Source organism: Natator depressus, chromosome 1, assembly GCF_965152275.1.
Source record: "Natator depressus isolate rNatDep1 chromosome 1, rNatDep2.hap1, whole genome shotgun sequence".
NCBI lineage: Eukaryota > Metazoa > Chordata > Testudines > Cheloniidae > Natator > Natator depressus.
The window spans coordinates 252,966,097-252,987,740 of NC_134234.1; the positions used below are offsets into that span (position 1 = coordinate 252,966,097).

The 21,644-nt window shown below is 45.3% G+C and overlaps 1 protein-coding gene across 1 annotated transcript in view; it reads left to right on the forward strand.

Annotated features, from left to right (window-relative positions):
* The first annotated feature begins 12,639 nt into the window (after nucleotides 1–12,639).
* ISX (intestine specific homeobox) overlaps nucleotides 12,640–21,644 on the forward strand; it is a 33,125-nt gene continuing 24,120 nt past the window's right edge. The window contains exons 1-2 of the mRNA XM_074949884.1: nucleotides 12,640–12,823; nucleotides 20,597–20,842. Of these exons, the coding sequence (XP_074805985.1) occupies nucleotides 12,640–12,823; nucleotides 20,597–20,842 (430 nt within the window). The remainder of the gene's footprint in view (nucleotides 12,824–20,596; nucleotides 20,843–21,644) is intronic.

Here is a 21,644-nt window from a genome sequence, read left to right on the forward strand (position 1 = left end):
CACTGGCTGCCTATTGATCTCTGGATGGAGTTTAAGGTGGTGGGTATGACCTATAAAGCCCCAAATGACCTGCCTACCTGTGAGATAGTCTCTCTCCCTGTGCCATACTGCTGCAGCTCCAGCTAGCAGAGGCATTCAAGCTGGATTCCCACTCATAATAAAGTAAAGGGAGATGCCAGCAGGTGTTCTCTGGGAAGGCTGCAGTACTTTGGAATTTGCTCCCCCTTTGATCTGAAACAGCCTGACCTCGATGACTTTCTGGACATGCCGTAAAAGGTTTTTAGGTAACAGGGTTCTTGGCGAAGGTCGAGAGTGTGTTTCAGGGGGCGCGTGAGCTAAAGGGACATGTTTGCCGCTTTGACTTATTGACTGGCTGAGTTAATTCATTAGTTGTATACCGTTACGCAGTTGTATATTCTTGCTGGTGGGTGCTCATCACTTGAAACGCTACAGCAGCACAGCTGCAGCACTTCCGTTTAGACACCGCCTATGCTGATGGGAGGGGCTCTCCCATCAGCACAGGTAATCCACCTACTCAAGAGGCAGTAGCTAGGCCGATGGAAGAATTCTTCCGTCAACATAGCACTGTCTATATGGGGACTTAGATCCGCTTAACTACGTTGCTCAGGGAGATGGATTTTTCACACCCCTGAGTGATGTAGCTGGGCCAATCTAATTTTCTAGTGAATACCAGACAAATAAAATATAAACGCTGAGTCCAAAGGATATGTCACCAGAAGCCCTGAGCTCAAAACACAACCTTAGAAAATGTACAGCTTAGATTCACTTCATGCTTTCTCACACCTGGGTACCTGTGAAAAGCAGACATTGACAGCCTGATACAGCTGCCTTTGTAATCAATGGAGCTTTTCCACTGACTTTAATGGAAGTCGGATTGGGTCCTAAGTGCCCAGCATTTCAGTTTTATTTAACAATGTGAGCGAAAATGTATTCTTCAGCTAGAAGTCGGGATGCTTTGATACAACATATTAATTCAAATTCCTTTTATTGTCCTTGGAGGCAGAGCTCTGTGGATTTAGTAGAAATTATAGATAAGGAATTTTATGAGAGGGAGAGGAAGGAGGTTAGCCTCACTGAATGTGTTACTATTGGTAGCCAAGTGATAGATTATCTCTATTGCTAATAGAGCATTGATTTAGAGCTCATGGATTTTGGAACTGAAAATATGAGTTGGCTCTCTGTGTTACTCACCTGTAACCTAACAGAGTGAGTCAAATACATGCTTTTGAAGAAGGAGAAGGTGGGCAATTAGAACTAAATCCTAATCTGATCTAATCTACATCATCATGGTATCCAAATGCAAACCAAATTACAAAAGAATTCATAAACACTGCACTGCATTCTCCCCCCTACCTTGTAATATGTCAAGCAAATGTGTAGGGTAATTTTTAAATATTATTTGCTATCCACAGGGAAGTGCTTGTAGAAAAGCAAATGTAAAACCTTGCCTACCTTCACGGAGCAGAGATGGACATTGCTGCATGGTCCCAGAACCAAATTAAGACACAGGCATGTGCCTAGGGCCTTAGCTCTGATTTGATGACATCAGAGTCTCCACTTTCCTGCAGAAAAATGGTTTCTGGGCTTCCTGGTTGTGAAGAGAAACTTGAGAAGGCAAGCTGAGTGTAACTAGATGCAGTGATGTCTGCCTGAGTCTGCAGACAGCCTCCAGTAGAGGGAGAATCAGCAGCTAGAGCTGGTTGGGAAATTACTTTTTTCCCCCCACAAAAAATAAGGATGAAAATGAAAAAGGTTTTATTTAGATCAAAAATGTTCTTTGAAATTTTTCAGGAGTTCTCAGAAATCTGAAAACTTCTTAGTTTTAAGCAAATGAAAACCGAACATTTAAAATTTTAGGGCTTTCGGCCAATTTTTTTTATTTTTGGCAACCTAAAACCAAACTGTTGCTGGTCTTCAGGTTTTCATTTTTCACACACTCCTCCCCCCACCCCCACCCCCTTTTTCTTTTTGATGAAAACAGACATTTTCTGTGAAAATTTCCATTTTGTCAAAAAAAAAACCCCCAAACCCCACAACCAATTTTCCATCAAAAGAACATTTAGACAAAACATTTTCCTCCAGCTCTAGCAGCAGCCACCAAAGCTGCATGGCCCCACCCCCACCAGTAGTGCAAACCAGGACTCAAAGGGAACCTGGCTACCAATACTGCCACGCATGAAGGAGCCATTGTCACCACTAGAGTTCCATGTGGGGGTGTGGTTAGGGCCCCCAAAATGCCCTAATCTGGACCTGCATAGTCCAGCTGTCCTGTACGCCGTGGCCACAGAGCCTAGTTATTTCCCAGCTGCCTCCCTGTGCCCCCACAGAGACCTTCTGTGGTTGGCCAGCATGGTCCCTTGCTCACACGCAGCGTCACAGATCTGGGCACTGGGTGTGTGCAATCTCTCCCTGATTTAGGGAGGGGTGATGGGTTCCTCCTGGGCTGTCAGTCCTTTTAAGAGACTGAATAGGCCACCGAGCCCAGCCCAGGGGTCACCCAATCAACTGCTCCAAAACAGAGCTGTCAGCCAGGAGCGCGGTTGGAGGCCTTCGAGCTGAAGAACACTCTTTCCTCCATATCAAATGAGGGGGGACACAGGCCCTGCAGTACCCCTTCGTGCCTTCCCCCTGCCTGACAGGGTACCTATTTGGGGAATCCAGTCCTTCTCCTGCTTTCTCTTCCCACCCACCGCAGTAGCACCATGGCATTTACTGAAGTCACATGGTTTCAGTAACCCCTGGGAGCTCTAAACAGACAAAGAGAAGGGCCTGAGACTCACAGAGGGGGCTTCTCTGGGCTGTGGAGGATGGAGGGCACATGCAGATGAGTTACTCTTAAGTCACTCAGTTGGCTCTGGCTGTGGAGCAAGCACTTTTCCCTTCCATATTAGCATGACCCCCCCGCCCCCCCCCCCGACCAGTCGGCATGTGATCATGTAACTAAGGACAGTATCATAGTGCATGTGTACAGGCAACCTTCATTCTGTTAAAAGAAAAGGAGGACTAGTGGCACCTTAGAGACTAACCAATTTATTTGAGCATAAGCTTTCGTGAGCTACAGCTCACTTCAGCGGACGCATCCGGGGGTTGGTGGGGGGGGGAGCTGCGATGCCTACACAACTTCATAGCCTGGGTCGGGCGGCTGGTTCATCAGGGTGAAGCTCCTGAAGTGTACAAAGGAAACTAATTTCACTCACTTCTGCTCTTATAGAAACGGGGGCGGCTTGGCTCCTGCTCTGAACGTGTTTTCATGTTTAGAATGTGTGACGGCAGCCTTCTTGGCTGACATGCCGAGAACTGAAGCAGGGACCTCCAGAGCTAAAAGCGTGAGCAGCTGTAGCTTGAACTCTACGGCCACGGCTTTTTAGCTGCAGCTGTAACAGACTCACCTCCTCTGCGGAGCAGGTGCAGAGCGGAACATGTAACACACAGCCACCAATGGGTCACAGACGCACCTACCTAAACTTTAAGTATATGGGCAATTAAATGAATGCAAATATTGCAAAACATAATCAACCAACAGAAGTGAAAACCCAGGTCTGCCCTTAATCAGTTACATCAAGAGCCTCCATACCCAGCCGGACCATTCATACCCACTCAACAGACCCATGTGCTTCTTCATATTTAAATGGATGGCTTGCCCTTATCCCAAGGAGTGGTGACATGCTGCTTCCAGCCAGTGATCTTCTGAGCCACAAGAGCCCCTCCTGCCCCTGCCATTTCAGCATGTGATCTGTCTCCCTGGGGAGATAAGACAAGGAAGTTGCTTAATGGGCCCCCCATGGGATATTACAGGGAGGTGCAGGAGTGAGGAAAAACGTCAGCACATAATTCATGATCTGCCTCAGGCAGAAGGGGACAAACAAGTCCTCCTTTTCTTTTTGCAAAAAAAGAAAAGGGTCTTCTCCCTAGAGTGGACTAAACAGGAGATCCCACTGGAACCCATCCAAGAAAACAAGTACTCCTTTTCTTTTTAGGAATACTGTGCACTTCACATTCTTCTGAACATCTCTAGGGAGAGGCTGGGGGGATTAGAACTTCCTAAAGGAGGAAGAGGGGGGCTGCTTTATGAAGAGAGCAACAGAGAGATGCATATTCTCCCCAGCAAGGGACAACAGTCTCCTTTGGTTTGTTTGTGTGTCTTTCTGATCTGCTACAATTTATTTAATTGCCATTTAAAGACATAAAGTTCTCTCCCAAGTTGTGTTGGAAGGTAGTGGATGGCTTTCTTGTTATGGCAGTTTGCCAGCTGGTCAACCTGACATAACTTTCTCTGGCAGAGACTGAAATGTTGATGCATTGTCTACATTTGGAAGTGACATTTTTCTCGAGCTTTCATAAGCAGAACTAATGGAATCACTAAAGTGCAATCTCTTTGGTTTCTTCTTGGAATTTCAGCTGAGTTTTAGTACTTCTGAAAGTGAAGCCTTGACAGCACTGGCGGCTGCCATCCGTAGTGTGGATAAGCCCTATGCAAGACCAAATCACATGGGGCTCTGACCCACAGAACCCCCTGCTATTCCATCCTGGGACCCCACATGGCTCTGCCAGTGCTCCTCACTCCTGAGCCAGCAGTGCTTCCTGGTATTCAGGCCTGGAACCCCACACTGCTCTGCCAAAGCCGCTCACTCCTGCCCTGCAGCATCCCAGAAGTCCCAGTCCTGGATCCCCCCCACGGCTCTGTCATGATACCTCCCATTCCTAGCCCTGCAGCGCCCTTTGTTATTACAGTTCTGAGACTGCCACCACATGACTCTGCCAAAACATCTCAAACCTCCCTTGCAGTACTCCCTGCTATTCCTGGCCAAGACCTACAGGGGAACTTGGACAATACAGATTACCCCTGACTTGCAGCACACCCTGCTATTGCAATGTAGGGTCTCTCCACTCCAGCAACAGCCATTGATGCTTAACTGATGCTCTAGAAACTAGGATGAGAACATTCAACTCATTACATTTGTGGCATAAGTAGAATTTGAACCCATTATTCGACAGAGAATAAGAAAGCATGAATTAGTTGCCATCCTTTTGAGAAGGGCAATTCGCTACCACACGGTGCTTCAGAAAGGGCTGGATGTCCACAACCACCAAGACAAACATCAACGTCAGAGTTTTACATGCTGTAAAATTCTTTTAAATTGCTCCAGTTACATCTCAGAAGATGGAGATACTGGGGTGTAAAGAGGTCAGGACAGTCCCCAGCTCCTGTTGTACCCTCTACAGCCAGCAATCTGAAAAGGGCCATGTACACAGAAGTTCAGTTACTATTATCTGACTGAAGTGCTGACTCTTTAATAGCCCTCCCTTTCTCTCAGTTCTTGTATGGCCTGCATAATTGCAAAAGCTGGTGTGCGAGGATCAGGACTGTTCTGCCTTTTTCATGGCAGGTGGATCAGACTCTGGGTTTCTCGTTATGCCAAGGAGCTACAGGAGAATATCACATGGACATCAAGGGAATCCAGAATTGCACCTACCCAGCTGCTTGAGGGATCCCCCTCTCTCCCTGTGCCATCCAGCTGCAGTGTAGCCATTCCAGCTGTAGCTCGCTCGGTTTAAAATGGAGGCAGCTGAAGGAAGGCACTATCACAACCCAGTTTGTTTGAAACAGCCCAGATGTGTTGCCCTACAGGACATATGGCAAAGCCCATCAATTCTCTCCAGCTTTGGTAGGAAGTGAGGGGAAAGCAGTGAAGTTTAAGTCATGAGAGAGGGGGACCTTCTCTCTCGCATGGTCATTTCTGGCCATGGGGGGTTAGAAGATATTGAATTTGTCATTGATTAAAAAGTGAATTTTTAAATACTTGACAAGGGTATGTAGCTATCTACACACTTACATGGCTTTCCTCACCACAGTATCTGAGACAGGATCCCGGAACTGTGCTCTTTTACTTTTTGTATAAATCAGAAGGAGGAAATAAAAACATTGCATATTAGCAGGGCCCTCGGATCTCACGCAGACATCAAAGGGAACATATGGTTCTCCACCCCCACAAAATCTCTCTGGAATATCAAAAGGATGCCATCTCTTCCTCACCCCCACCCCTCCCCAGATTTCACATGAATATCAGAAGGCTCTTATGCCGCTGGATCTCATGCAAAAGAGAGAAACATCTCACAGCTTAGGATCTTATGTGAATATATCAGAGGGAGCCTTGCACACCTGGATCACACATGACTATCAAACAGATAGTCCCCTCATCCTCCCCCAGTCACATACTGCTATCAGAGGTACATTCCCTGTCCCCCTCACTCCTCCACCACGTGAATCCCTTTGATTTCATATGGATATCAGAAAGTGTCCCATACTTCTGGAAGTCATATGGCCCCTGGAAGGCTTCCCATCCTCAACATCTCAAGTTTATAACAGAGAAAAATCAAATCTTTAGTTAAAGGGAGCCTGAGGCATGGATCACAAATGGATCTAGAAGAGGATAGCCCATGGATTTCACAAAGTCACCAGCGTGATTCCTCTAGATCTCAGTGAGCAGATGCAGTCCCCTGAACATCACATGACCATCAGAGGTATCCTCCTTGGAACTCACATGACTGTCATAGGCATACCCCGCTCCACCCCCAAATCTCCATACCAGAGCTTACCAGGAAGCCTGGAAAATGCACCCTGCCTTGACTTCTCCCTGTCTCCGGTGATTGTCAATATACCCTTTGTGCTGAGTTTTATAATCTCTCCAAAGCCCAGGTTCTCGCTGAAATGATTATTCAATAAAGGCGAAGGTAAACATGGGTGACGCTCAAAATTACTTCATCTAATACTTCAAGAGTCCTTTCTTTTCAGCTAAATCCTTCCTATAGAATGTACCATTCTACCAGCCCCAGAAGCCCATTCTGAAGTCACAGACATAGTCACGCATTAACAATCTATAAATAGAACAAGCACTGTTTGTTCAACCAGTTAGACTCTCTAGCACCTTTACAAGGGATTAGCCCTCATAAAGAGTGCACCAATAAGAACAGGTTTGGGCAGGCATTCCGTGACAGGGATGAGAGCAGAATCTATTTGCCACAGTGTTTGCCCAGCCCTATGTAAAATAACAGTGGTTGGAAAGAAATGGAATATACCAAATGCTAGTTTGGCTGAGAAGTAAATGACCAAAGTTGGGCGGTGTTATACTTTGGATGTGATGCTAACTTTTGACACAGCCTTCAGCTTATCTGGCAGTGGTGACAGAAGTTGAAGGTCACATAATGGCTGCGCTGTTTGCCTTCACGGTTGCTTAACAACCAGTACCTAAATTATTGCTTGAGAAAATCTAGCACATGAAAGACGCAGCATAAGCAAAATCCTAACATGGTAAGTAAGCGGATTCTGAACAGCTGCCTAAAGCACTGGGAAGAAGACCATGGTTGAGAGCTCCGTTTCTCTGGCACAATGGAAATTTCTGCCATAAGGGTAAAGCTCATCAGTGCAGGAGGTTCTGAGGGCCATCACAAACCTCACCCTCCTCCACTCCCAGTGCAAGGCGCACGTCTTCAACCTGCCTTCTCTAACATAAACACACAGCAGCACTCACATTTAAAAAAAAAAAATCCTACCACACCAAAACATTTCCCTGCATGTACAATTCTCCCCCTGGGGAGAGGGTGAAACACACGTGACAGACGTGAGTCATGTTGCTTAATGCACCAATAGAAAGCGCTCAGAGGCTACAGTGACGAGGGAGATATAAGAACTGGACTAGAAGAGACATTTTTATTGTGTCTGTACTAGGGCTGTGCAAATAACAGATGTTTTGGATCACTGGCAAGTCCAAAAAACTGAGGTGGAGGGGGGATTCATTTTGGGTCAAACTGAAAATGAAATGTTTTGAGATTTTTGGTGAATCAAAAAGTTGAAAATAAAGTTCATTTCTGGTGAAACAAAATCTTTGGCTTCAACAATCCTGAAACATTTCATTTTGATTTGGAGCATTTGAAAATGTTGCTGATATTTTTAAAGGAAATTTGGAAATGAAAAGTTGTTTCAAACCAAGCAATCAAAACTTTCCATTTCAAAAATATCAAAATGAAATGTTGCAATTTTTTCACGGTTTTTTTTTCTTAACATAAACAATTTGACGAAACTGACATGAGTGCCTAGACGTTTCAGTCACTGAAACTTTTTGCCAAGAAAGAGGTTTGGACAAAATTGTAGCCCAGCTCTACACTGTAAAGCCCCTAGCAGAATGGGGCCCTGATCTTTGATTGGTACCCATCAGTGCGGCTGCAATACAAACAATAACAATGACAGCACAGCACAACGGGTCTGGTGGCTGGAGGGGCTGAATGTCCCCTCCACATCTGGGTGATGCAGCATTGCTCCAGAACATGGAAAGCTTATTTGCTTGCATAACTAAACACATTTATTCACTACCAACCTGAGGCCACATAGTTTAGTCTCCTGAAGACTGAAATGCTCTAGTCTAGCTAAAGTCTTTGGGCTTAATACAGGGGTATCCCGGTGAAATTTAATTGCCCTGTCCTAGATGATTTAATCATGCCTTCTGGCCTTAAACTTTATGACACTATGAAATAATAAGTTAGAGGCGATATGCTCCCTCTTTGATTCTATTATCAATCCCCTGGGCCATTACCTTCGAGGATTCCATTGTTACCATACATAGAGCCTCCATATCATAACAAAAGACAGATGTGTGTTCTCCATACTACTGCAAGGAGAGCTCGTGTTAATCAAATATGTTCTTATTTATGACAGGTTTCAGAGTAGCAGCTGTGTTAGTCTGTATCCGCAAAAAGAAAAGGAGTACTTGTGGCACCTTGGAGACTAACAAATTTATTTGCGCATAAGCCTGATGAAGTGAGCTGTAGCTCACAAAAGCTTATGCTCAAATAAATTTGTTAGTCTCTAAGGTGCCACAAGTACTCCTGTTCTTATTTATATAACTTTGCATTTACCTAACAGCACAAAAACCAGACCCGGCTTCTACCTGCAGCAGGCAGCTCTGTGTTCTGATCAGCATTCAAAGCCCTGCACTACCACGGAAAGGGTGACCCTTTGAACTCTCCAGCTATACCCACCCATACATAACAACAGCAGCTGTGCAGCACAAAAAGGCGCCTGAACTCAAGCAGCAGGTTAAATAAAGTTGTGTGGATTTCTACTAGGTTTTTTCCCCAGTGGAAAACATTTATAAAGTTTTTAGGGGAAAAAAACTCCTCAGCATTACAAAGGGTGAGAATAAATTCAACTTGAACTGAAATTGTTAAAGCCCATCCCCAAACTGTATAATCAACGTCCTAGATTCAATCTATTTGCTCTTCTCTTTCTTCCAATCCCTTTGTTGTTGTTACTATTTATTTATTTACTCACTCACTTCCTTACCTTGGAACAATAGCTCTCTGAGACCATTTCACCTCAAGGACAGGTGATGCCATCTCCAAGGTCAGTCGATGATCATTGTGTCGTAAAATAAAACATCATAAATGTTATCAGTTCAAACCCACAGGGCTGCTTTATTAACATTTCTAATGTACGGGCTCATTGGGATAGCTACAGAGATGACAGGGCCATGTACACAGGAGTTCAGTTATTCCTGGGGCCAGATCCTCAGGTGCTATAAATACCAATGGAGTGATGCCACCTGACGATCTGACCTCTTGTCCTGCCAAAAAAGTGTATTGAACTAAATTGGCTGAGGAGAGGGACCAGTGGGTGGGCCATTTGTTGTCCTGAAATAATCCTAGCTCACACAGCTGTTGTCCTCTGTATTAACAGACCCTTTGAGAAGGCATTTTGTGATGAATCATGCATCCCTGCAATTCCCCACCTTTCTCACACCTCCAAAGATCAGCCCTTTAGGAAGCAAAGAGGGATGTATGCAGCTACAAACCCAGGACAAAGCTTGCCAGAGCCCTGGAAGGAAGCCCTGGGCTTCTCCCAGCAACTACAGGAGGTAGGCAAATCCATTGGAGTGTGCTTTGATCTTTGCTGCTCCAGTTCAGAGAGTCCTTGATAAAGGTGGAGGGAGACCTGGCGCAAAGAACAATATTAAGAGCATGTCTACTTTGCAATTCAACATGCGCAGCTGGCTTGTGTCAGCTGACTCTGCGCGGCAGGGCTCGGGCTACTGGGATTTTTAAAGCAGTATAGAGGTTTGGGCATAGGCTGGAGCCTGGACTCTGGGACCCCATGGGAAGGGAGAGTCCTTCAGCCCGGGGCTCCAGCCCAAGTCTAAATTTACACAGCAATTTTCAGCCCCACAGCCGCAAATAAGCTGACTCAGGGCCACCTGCAGCCATGCCGCAGGTCTTTTATTCCAGTGTAGATGTACCCTAAGGCTACTGAAGCATGAGCCATTGCCCTGTGTCTGATAAAACTGGCAGAGTAGACATCAAAGTGTCACTGACTGCACCAATGGAGCATTTATACTGCATTTGCCCTTTCTCCCGAAACAGAATCCGTTCAAACTGGTTTCCCGTTTACAGGTCAAGAATCCCAGGGGAAAGAGCAAGCACACTCTATATGGGGTAGCAAGACCGGGTCCAGAGATGTAAGGTGCTCTCCCCATCCCCCTGCACAAACACACTCCCACCCCTGCCCACAAAGACAAGACTACCCTGAATCACAAAGCGCTGTTCTAGTTAAACACTGAGCTGAAATGAAACCCCATGCTCAGTGTGCCCAGGCAGAGCTACTGATGGAGCTAGTGTGCTGGACTGGGCAGACGCATTCACCCAACCTTCCAAAAGGCAGGTCAGAAAGACATGGCAACGCCCTTAAGCAAAGTGGTTAACAAGCAAAGACGGCTAGGATGTTAGAGTACTCTCCAGGAGAATGGCTAAGGCACCTTCCTTCGAGGTTTTTAAGGTCAGGCTTGACAAAGCCCTGGCTGGGATGATTTCGTTGGGGATTGGTCCTGCTTTGAGCAGGGGGTTGGACTAGATGACCTCCTGAGGCCTCTTCCAACCCTGATATTCTATGATTCTATGATCTCTTACCTACAGAGGTATCCCATATGAGGTACCCCTTACACTGAAAGAAATCCAAGGGTTCCCTTAACCAGAGAGCTGTCTCATATGAGGAGGGCTAGATTTTCCCTTGCCCAGGAAGAAGTAGGGGCATCTTTTTACAAGAACAGATCCGGTGATACAGTAGAGAGAAGGATGTGCGGGAAGAAAGACAAACACTACCCGTTTTCAACTCCTCCCTTTTTTATCAGTATGCAAGAGTTGCTTGCTCACCCTCCTGTGGAGAAATTTGATAATAAAGTCAGGTCACTAAATATGCTTCAGTGTGACTCACTGCAGCATTCTCAGTCTTTCCACCACCCTTTTCCCTCCTGCCCTCGCTGCTTGCCCAGTCTCCAGAATCCCTGGAAAAAGCAAGTCTTTCATCTTATCAGGCGTGTTTTATTGCCCCCTGGTTACACAGTAATTTTGGTCTTAGCTCCACCAAGGGATCGCATGATGGGAAATCAGCTCAAGGATTGTCAGTTCATTGGACAAATAAGGAAGGGCCTGTGGATACAATTATAGGAGACAGATAAGGAAAGCACAAAAGGGGAACAAGCAGAAAAAGGGAGCCAGACCTGGAAAAATGTAGAAGGCAAGGGGAAATCCCAAGGGGTTTTACCAAGGTTAAAGCAAAAAGGTTCAACCAATTGCTTGTTCTTCCTTAAATAAAGGTTAATGAGAACAAAGAAGTGGGGCAGAGAGGAATAACTGGAACTCTTCAGTGTTATCCAAGGAATTTTCCCCCTGGTTTAGACACCCCAGCTGGAAGGAGGAGACAACTCGTGGGAGGTTCCTCAACCAAGCCTGCTGCAGAGCTAAGAAAAAGGGGAGCACTTTTGTGCAGGCGGATTGACAGGGATTTTTCCTTCTGGCATGACTGGTTTGAAAGGAAGACGCTGAAAAGGCCTATGTGCAAGTTTCAAAGGGTTCTGTGTTTGGAAGAGGAGAAAACCTGACTCAAAGATTGTGGCTGAAGGGGCAGCGGTAAACCTGCGAGTTTCAGGCTGGGGAAGGTCCTTTTCTCTCTGCATCAAACAGTCTAATATTTTTGGAAAGTTTACATTGTGCCCTTCCTGCTAGTAACTGGGCACAAAGGAATGTATTAACTTAGCATTCGGTTATTTTCTCACATCATATTAGTACAAGAAAAAAGATACTGGGACTTCTAACGGATTCTTGCGGAAAAGCAAAAAGGAAGATCATCACCCCACAAACATTATTCACCTAAGTGAAGCGACTCTTTCCTGGGCAGTTTTGCCTTGACTCTGCAGGGAACACTCCTCCTCCTGGGATTACAGTGAGATTGTGCAGAGCCCTTTAAAGCTGCAGTGGTTTGGGCGCTGTTCAGATTTTTTTCCCCATTGTCACTGGTGTTACTTTGCTAGATACTAAGGAGCTATTCTTGGGCTTGAAGTGGGCTCCTGGGATCAGAAAGAGAAGGTGTGGGCTCTCTCACACACCAGTGGTCTCTATTGCTCCCTCTGCCACTGATTTAGTTCAGGAGGGTGCCCGTAAGGAGAGGAATACACCCACTCACCTGTATTGCTCTTGGAGTAAGCAAGCAGCAGAGAGCGCTCCAGTGGTGAGGATTTTTCTTCCCTTTTTCACCCAAAAAGAGATTTGGAGTTGGTCTTCTTTCCTCCTAGTGGGATGAAGATGAGTGACTCTGGGGAATGTGACAGTCGGGGGAAGCCTGTTCTGTCTTTTTCTATTGAGGAGATCTTAAAGAAACCCTCTGCTAGGACCTGCCTAAACAGTACACCAAGGACTAGCCGTAGCCATGCCAAAGCAGCTCCAGCCATGGGATCAGGGCCACAGCTGCAACTTGCCCTGGGTAAGCACCACTTCTACTACTTAATGAAAACTTTCCCTCTTTCCAAGTCTGTTTGGTGTGACCAAGTAGAATTTGTACCAGTTGCGCCCTTTCAGGAATCTGGGAATTCATTGGTCGGGAGAGTATTGGGCCCAGCACATTCGATACACACATATGAATATAATCTTAACTTGAAACCAAAAAGATTTTGAGAATTACTTTGCTTATAGCCATGGCCATCTACTGCCACCCCTTTTGGGGATTCAGTAGGCCACAAAGGCTCCAGAGCCCCAGGGCAGAGAGATGCGCTATTCGAACAGGCAAGAAACAATGACCCAGATCCTCAGAGGTATTTAGGTGCCTGACTCCCATTGATCAGAAGCCTCACCTGATTTCAATGGGAGTTAGGCATGCAAATACCTTTGAGGACCTGGGTCCATGTGACCTGTGCGTAGCAACAGTGTGAAGTCCAAGAACATCTGGAAATTACAACCAAATAAAATATCCTGAGACCGTTCACCTAAAAAAAAATATCCTTATTATTTACTTGACATAAACATCTCCTCCTCCTGTAAAAAAGGCCTGAGGGCCAAATTCAGTCCTAATGCAACCAGGTGCATAGCGAGACCAGAGCCAAATTCTATGCAGATGCCTTGCCATGATAAATTCAACTTCCCAGATTCAAACAGAAACAGGACCAATGGACTGTAAGGAAAAGGTAGCTGAGTGGTGTTGGAAGTCAATTACTAGAACTCAGGAAGAAAGAGCACTTTTTCTTTAAAATCTCTCTTTATCATGGGAGACAGAAGGGCTCCTTCATAAACTCCTGGAGTGAGCTAGTTAGCAGCAAACACGAGCATACTTCCAGTGCTACAGAACAGCGAGTGTGTTGGCCTTCTTAACGCTCATTTCCTTGACTTTGGTCAGTTTGGCATAGAGCTCATCAGAAATTATTTTGTTCCTGCAGAAAATTTCAACTTTTTGTTGCAAAGATTGAAGAGCAATATTTTTGATCAGGTTTTTGACAAAAAGTTGAAATTTTCTGCAGAAAGCAGCCACTTTCCACCAAAATAAATAAATACCCAATTCTCTGTCAAAAAACAACTCATTTTTGACCAGCCATGGTTTAGCCCCATTGACCCGCCTTACAATGGAGTTTAATAATTATCATTTATTATTTGTAATGCAACAGCACACAGAGATACCAGTCATGGGCCAGGACTCTGTTGCACTAAGCACTGTACAGACACGTAGTAAGAGACAGTCCGTGCCCCCAAAGAACTTATAGTCTAAGTAAGAACTGGGCTCCAGCATGATTTCCACTCTTTTGGGTCCAAAGTAGGTTCTAATACGGCTTGGATGGCCAGTATGAACAGGACCAAACCAAGGCAGCACAACTGGCTTAGGTGGGGATTCAGAATGATTTTCACAAAATATGTTCTACCTAGCACACTTTGCCTCTGTCCACGCTGGTTGACCAACTGCGTTGGAATCCAGTTTGGCCGCAGCTGAGTGTAAACCATACTTAGCATGGTTAAACCACACTTAGCACAATGGTTAAACTCAATCGTACACTGGAATTTTGGCTCCTTTTACACAAAAATATCTATCATGTCTGGACCTGGTTAAAACTTGGTCTGCTCTTTCAGGCTGTATCTTTGCGGACAGTGTCTGAGACGTCCTCTGTCATGGCTGTAGCACCAGTGCAGCTCCACCAGTGATGGTGGAAACACTAGTGTCAATCAGCCACCAATTTTTTAATCATTGTCATCGATGGTGGTAAAATCTCAAGTGGCCCATCTCCATTAGCATTCCCACCATCCATACCACTGGCTGTAGTGCAATGGTGGGAGATTTCCTAAGAATTGCCAGCATAGATGAAGCCTCAGCATTGGCAGCACCATACCCTGTTCTAACCATAGTCCTGAATCATGCTAAAGCCTGTTCTTTAGCTCAGTTCTGAAACACGCTTAAAAACCAATGCCGTCCCATCCGTACAGCCGGACTGAACTCCATTTTAACAATGTTGGGCTCTTCTGTGTTGTAAGTGGGACTTGCACTCAGTCCATTTCCACAGTGTAGACTGGACCTTTATGTCTTAACTGTGGCGTCTGGAATTGAGGCAGACGTTGGAGTAACCTAGCTCTGTTTCAATTTGCATCCCTGTTGAGCTTGTCAAATCCTGGTACTAGCTCTGACAAGTCCTTGCACGGGACTCCAAGGATGTCAGGGATTCCATTACTGCATGTCACTACAAACACATTTTCACCCCAAACGGTTCCAGCTGAGAGCCCAGTCAGTTGTTCAACTTGTAAATGATGCGGCCAGCACAGCAAGGCCCTTGACTTGATGAACTGTAATTTGTTTTTCCTTTTTGTTTAAAAAAAAAAAATCGAGCACAAGCGGAGGAAATTGTATCAGCTCAGAAACCAAATGTGGCTGAAGAGAGAGAATGTGATGTCTCTTCAACCCATTACTGAAAAGCAATAATAGAGTCTGCCCATCTGTTGTGTGCTAAATTAATGGCATTACCCATATGTTTATGGCAATATAAAATACATACTTTAAATAATGATACTACTTAATACTTTAGATACACACACAAGCTAATTAATCACTGAAACATGGACAAGCTATGTAAATTATATAGATGTCCCCTCCTCTACACAAACATATCAAGTGGGTTTGTTGTTGTTTCTTGTTCCACTTCATTGCCATCCTTGATCAAGGGGCTTTAAAAGTCAGGACAAAAATGAAGCTTTTGGTTGGCAGGCAGTGACATTGCATGCATGTTAACAACACCAAGGAGATACATGAGTTAATTGCTCTTCCACTTCTCCAGCAGAACCACCAGTTTTTTCTGTGTAAGGTTTAGTTCATAACAGCAGTGACACCCACAGCTGTACATTTCAGGATAATTACTGTGTTTCATCAAAGTCACTCAGCCTTATGCCACATAACACTGGCCTGGGGCATGTTACATAATGACCCAGCCCACTCCTGATTTGAGTTACTGCTGGTCAGGCGGGAACTGCAGTGCACTGAGAAACTTGTGGGAGACTCCAGGACTGGAAGAGCAGTGGGGTTTGCAGGTCAGCATAATGAGTATTTGCAGAGCCGGCCTGCAATGGCAGGAGAGGGGAAGGTCAGGAATCAGTGGCATTAACAGAACCGTGTGAGAGCCTAGGAGTGGAACAGTAAGAAGTGCTGCAGGTCAGAGGGCAGCTGCACAGAGAAAGGAGCTGGAGGGGCAAGCAGGACCAGAATAACACAGCATACAGTAGATCAGAAATAAGGTGCATTAGCAGATCTGATGTGGGAACCCTTCTCTGGGAGAGAAACGGAAGTTGCAGCTCAGGCGTGAAATCCATCGCCAGGGCCTTTTGAAAAGTTTCCACAGCCCCTGCCCACAGCATGCTAGCTCTGTGGGTCTGAGTCAAAGCTCAGTGGAGTTAATGGGAATCTTTCAGTTGACTTCTATGGGATTTGGATCAGGCAACATCTGCTTTTCATCCCTCAGGTTCCTCGGTGCTTAGATTTAATGAATTTACTTTGCAAAAATTCCCACCAGATGGCCTGTTAACTGCAGCATGGGATCCAAAGCACATTAGAATTGGCCATAGCATGTGTTTGAAAGAGTCCTACGGCGTTAAAGATGCAGGACTTTGAAGTAGAAGCCAATTTCATCCTGTTTACCGCGTTTTTGTCTGTAGCTTCTCCCTCCCCATCCTCCCACTGGGCCGGATGGAGTAATCATCACCTTTTGTAGGGGCACCAAATGACACCAGGCATTAGCCCTATGTTCCCCTATGACCCACTCCTCCACTTCCCCAAACAGCTCTGGGTGCCATCTGCAAAGCAGACTCCCACGAGTCAGACAACTTTTCCTGGCCAAGAACGACTGGTGTGTTGGATCCTTTTAATTCAGAAAGAGGGAGCCCTGTTACCTCTTATGGTGGGTGAGCTGATTAGCGGCCTGACTTTTCTACTGCTGACATTCAAAGGAGCTTGATTGCAATAGGCGGGGAAGCAGGCCTGAAATAAAAAGTTTGGCCTATACTTCTGGCAGCAGCATTCCAACATCAGGATCCTTTTTGTCTTGCCAGGACAGTTCGGGCTGGAGAGTTTGGGTCTGGGGAATTAGTAATAGTAGCGGAAACGGTAATATTGGTATCATGCTTGTATTGTTACAGTGCCCAAAGTCCCCAGTAAAAAGAACAGGAGGACTTGTGGCACCTTAGAGACTAACCAATTTATTTGAGCATAAGCTTTCATGAGCTACAGTTCACTTCATCGGATGCATTACTGAATGCATCCGATAAAGTGAGCTGTAGCTCACGAAAGCTTATGCTCAAATAAATTGGTTAGTCTCTAAGGTGCCACAAGTCCTCCTTTTCTTTTTGCGAATACAGACTAACACGGCTGCTACTCTGAAAAAAATCCCCAGTCTGGATCAAGTAACTCACTGCCCCTGTCCTGAGAAACTTGTATATGTTGGTTGTTTTATGTCACCCATAACTGCACTCCACCCAGTTTATTGCAGAGGAGAGGCTAGATTAAGGCATGTAACTGAGTAGCTACCATCTGTTCAACATTGCCAAATCACCCAATCCATAAAAAACACTTTTTTATATAGTTAGATATAGAATCAGGGGGGAAAAAAAGCCACAACCCTCTCGCCACAGTTAGCAATACTGCTGACAAAAATCATTTCCCGACGATATTTCACCACCACTTGCTGTGAGAATGAAAGCCAGGACAGAGAGGCTGTTTTGAGCCAGCTGTCAAGGCCATTTCTCTGCACATGACTAATGCTCCTCTCGGGTTGTGCCAGGCTGAAATGTCACCATCCCTGTAGCAAAAAGCTGCATTTGCCAAAGAAAATTTCTCCCTGGCTCAAATTCATAAATACTTTTTAAAATTCTCTCATGAATATTCCCTACAAAAATTGGCCATTCTGAATGCCGCCGCCACCTCAGCCAGACTGCTCACTCCTTCTAGGAAGTGTGACCAAATAATAGGCACGTCAAAGTCACAGTGGAAGTTTCAGCAGAGGTGGGAACAGAACCCAGGTCTTTTTACTGCCAGCTCCATTCCCTACAGACAAAATATCAGCCTTCTTCCCTCCACCCTTCTTTTCCTAGTAACTTCCTCTCCATTTTCAATCCTACTGCAAAACTACTCTCTTGATTTTTCCAAACTCTCGGTATGCTTAATTCCACCCCATTCTGCCTCTCTGATCTCATAACTGCCTGCTCCCTGCCTGCTCAGTCTTTTCCTTCAGTCTCCACAGGTATAGGTGTTCTTCCACCTGTCTGTCACTCTCTTCCTCTGAGTCTTTCTCCTCTTTGGCCTATGATTATTCTATTGAGGTCCATATATCATGCCCATCTCTGTGGTATCTGAGTACTTCAGTGAAGTGCTTTGTGATCTTTTGTGTGAGAAAGACTTAAAGGATGGGACAGCATATGAAATACAAGTTTACTGTATTATGTTAGTTATAAAATGTTTTAACTGCTCCCCCCTCAAGTGAATCGCTCTCTCTTAGATACTTCTAGTTGGAACAGCTCACAATCTTTAAAGGATTTCTCCTCACAACACCCATGTGAAGTAGAGAAGCGGTATTATCCCCATTTTACAGATGGGAAAGAGAGGCTCTGGATCAGTGGTTCTCAAGTAGGAGTATGTGTACCCTGAGGGGTATGCAGAGGTCTTCCAGGGGGTATATCAACTCATCTAGTTATTTGCCTAGTTTTACAACAGGCTACATAAAAAGCATTAGCGATGTCAGTATAAACTAAAATGTCATACTTGTTTATACTGCTCTATGTACTATACACTGAAATGTAAGTACAATATTTATGTTCCAATTGATTTATTTTATAATGATATGGTAAAAATGAGAAAGTGAGCCATTTTTCAGTAACAGCGTGCTGTGACACTTTTGTAAGCAAGAAGTTTTTAAGTGAGGTGAAACTTGGGAGGTACACAAGACAAATCAGACTCCTGAAAGGGGTACAGTAGTCTGGAAAGGTTGAGAGCCACTGGGCTAGACGACTTGCCCAAGGTCACTAGGAAGTCTTTGGCAGGGCAGAGACTTTGAAGCAGATCTTCTATGTCCTAGGGCCCTAGCCACTGGACCATCCCTCCTGTTTGCATAAAATTACTTTAAAAAATAAGGGGGACAAGGTGGGTGAGGTAATATCCTTTACTGGACCAACTTCTGTTGTTGAGAGAAACAAGCTGTTGAGCAGCACAGAGCTCTTCTTCTTAATTAGTCTATTTAAAAAAAGACTAATTTTAATCACCAATGTCAAGAACTTCAGACTCCTCCAAGGCCCAGAAAGGAATGAAGTAAACATCAACCCACACAGTGCTCCCCCTTCCCTCCCTACCATGTTTGAGAGAAGAAGAGGGACCTTGCACCAGGGTCTAAAGGTCAACACGCTTGGGCTGTATTCGATTGTCTGTAGAAGTCTCTCCAAAGACTTGTGATAATTAGAAAAGATAACATTTGAACAATTGTCCCTTATTGCTAAGAAGCTTTGAGTAATTTCCAAAGCTTTTTCTGACTGTATTTTCTTTGGATCAGTTTCTGCCCTCTGATACTTTTGTGCAACTCACATTGAAGTCATTGTGTCTTGGCCTTTTGTCTCAAGGTAATATAATTATCGCCACTATGTGGGTGATTATCAATAGAACAGAGTAAAATGTGTTCAAAAATGAAACTCCACAAAACCTAAAGCGTTAGGTACTTTGTCAAGGCCAGAAATAAAATACATATTAAAAGCCAAATTTTCTTTCCATGCAAATAGTCAGGTGAAAAGTATATTGCTATGGGAACAGCCTCACCTAGCTAGACCAGATTAAAATTCAGCACAACCTCATTTTACTGTCAGCTCAGATGCTGAGACAGGAAAGGAACAATACCCAGGGGCAGCTTGATAATAGGACAAAATCTTGACCAGAATCCAGAGTTATGGGCTACCAGTAATGTAGGGGGAATGTAAGTTCCAGACTCACGCTCAGTTCAAGGCTGCCAGAGGTGCGTGGATGAGGAGCAGTGAGGTCAAAGACAAAACTTACACAGCTCTACAGCATCCCTTCTAGACCAATGAGGCATGGTGTTGACAGACTGTGCAGGTAGCTACATCCAATCCTTGTAAATCAGGAAGATGCTCATATAATGTGCATTTGGAGTTTCCAAAGAGTTCAGGGCCTGGTGTTCAAGTGCACAGCACCCCCAATTGGAAGCAGATTTTCAAATGAGCCCCGCTCCCATTTAGGTACCTAATTAAGGTTTATTGAAACTACTTGGCATCCAACAGCCCCCTTTATGATCCCAGTTTTTCAAAACAGCACCGCCTCCAGCATGCTGACCTCTTTTGAAAATCTGGCCACCTATTTAGGTTCCTCACTGGGAGCTGAGATCTAGTGACCACCTAGCGCTAACGCAGGGCGCTCTTTTGAAAATCTTGCCCATGGGGCCTGGAAAGTGGAAGGGGTGGAGTATAGTAGAAAAGAGCAGTTGGCTCCTTGGGGCTCAAAGCTTCACCTGAACCTGTATTCACAACGAAAATGTCAATGGAACATGTCATTCTAGCATTGCTCCACAGTTCAGCAGCTACAAGCCCATCCCCACCAATGTCCACCTTGACTAGTTCAGACTTCTCACCTCTCTCCCTGCCCGCATGCTGGTCTGAACTAGGTGCCCATGTTTCTGGCTTTCGCTGCAACAGAAGTGGAGGGTGCCCATCCCTGACACAAAGCACTCATGTACCATGCTCTTCACAGATTCCAGCAGCATGTGGAAATCAGACAATGCCTTACCTTCAGCAAAGATGCTTCGCTCAGCCTCACCCTCTGCACTTGTGGCCAAGGCCAGTGCAATGCGGCCAGTTCACTGCAAAAGACCCACTGCCCTGGGTACAAGCCCAACTGCCTTTCTCAGTGAGGATGAGGTACATGAGCACCTAGGAGGCAAGAGAAAACATGAGGAAGATCAGCTGTGTGATTTCCCAGCAGACTATCCACTCCATGGTGAGTACACTCAGGTCCTACCTCTTGGAAGGGTGCTTGAAATCACAATGGTTATGGTGCCTTACATACAGGGGTCACCATTAAATGTCAGCCATTACTAGCCATCACAATAGTTTTTTCCATAACATCAGCCCCTGTGTGGGTCAGAACCTAGAACCTTTTGTTTCCAAGAGCAGAGCTCTACCACTCAAGCTAAAGGAGCGACCTCAGTGGCCACGGGCAACAGCAAGGAGCAATCTGTGACTCTGCAATAACAGGGTGACCCTGTGCGTTACACATATTTTGTAGGCGGTAGCTGTGTGGAAACATTGACCTTCTTAATAAACAAGTTGCAATTTCCTCCTAGCGCACTAGGTGGTGCGTGACCAGAAAGATGAGATCCACATATAATAGAGAAGGAAGGGCTGGTTCTTGGCAGCAGCAATGAGAAATTCAGGGGTGGTGTGTGGATAGTCTTAAAAAGTCAGTGCAGTGTTTTTAAAATGCCAGTGCAGGGGACTATGCATTTTTTTAGTTCCTGTGTGTGAACAAGTGAAGCCAAGGAAGTTGTAGGACGCGGGATTGTGAGGCTGGCATCGCTGAAAGAAAATTCCACTCGTTTTTCTCGGCCCATATTCTAATGTTTATAAGGTAAATGCTTCTCACTGAATAAACTGTGACCTGCCGTTGAGGAAAGGGCTGGCTCCTGTTGTCATTCCGTTAAACGGGAGCTTTGCCATGGACTGTGGCACACAGCAGAATCAGGCCCACAGTTTGTAGTGAACCCCCTGCCAGAGGAGGCCATTTTGCTGTAATGGGGCGG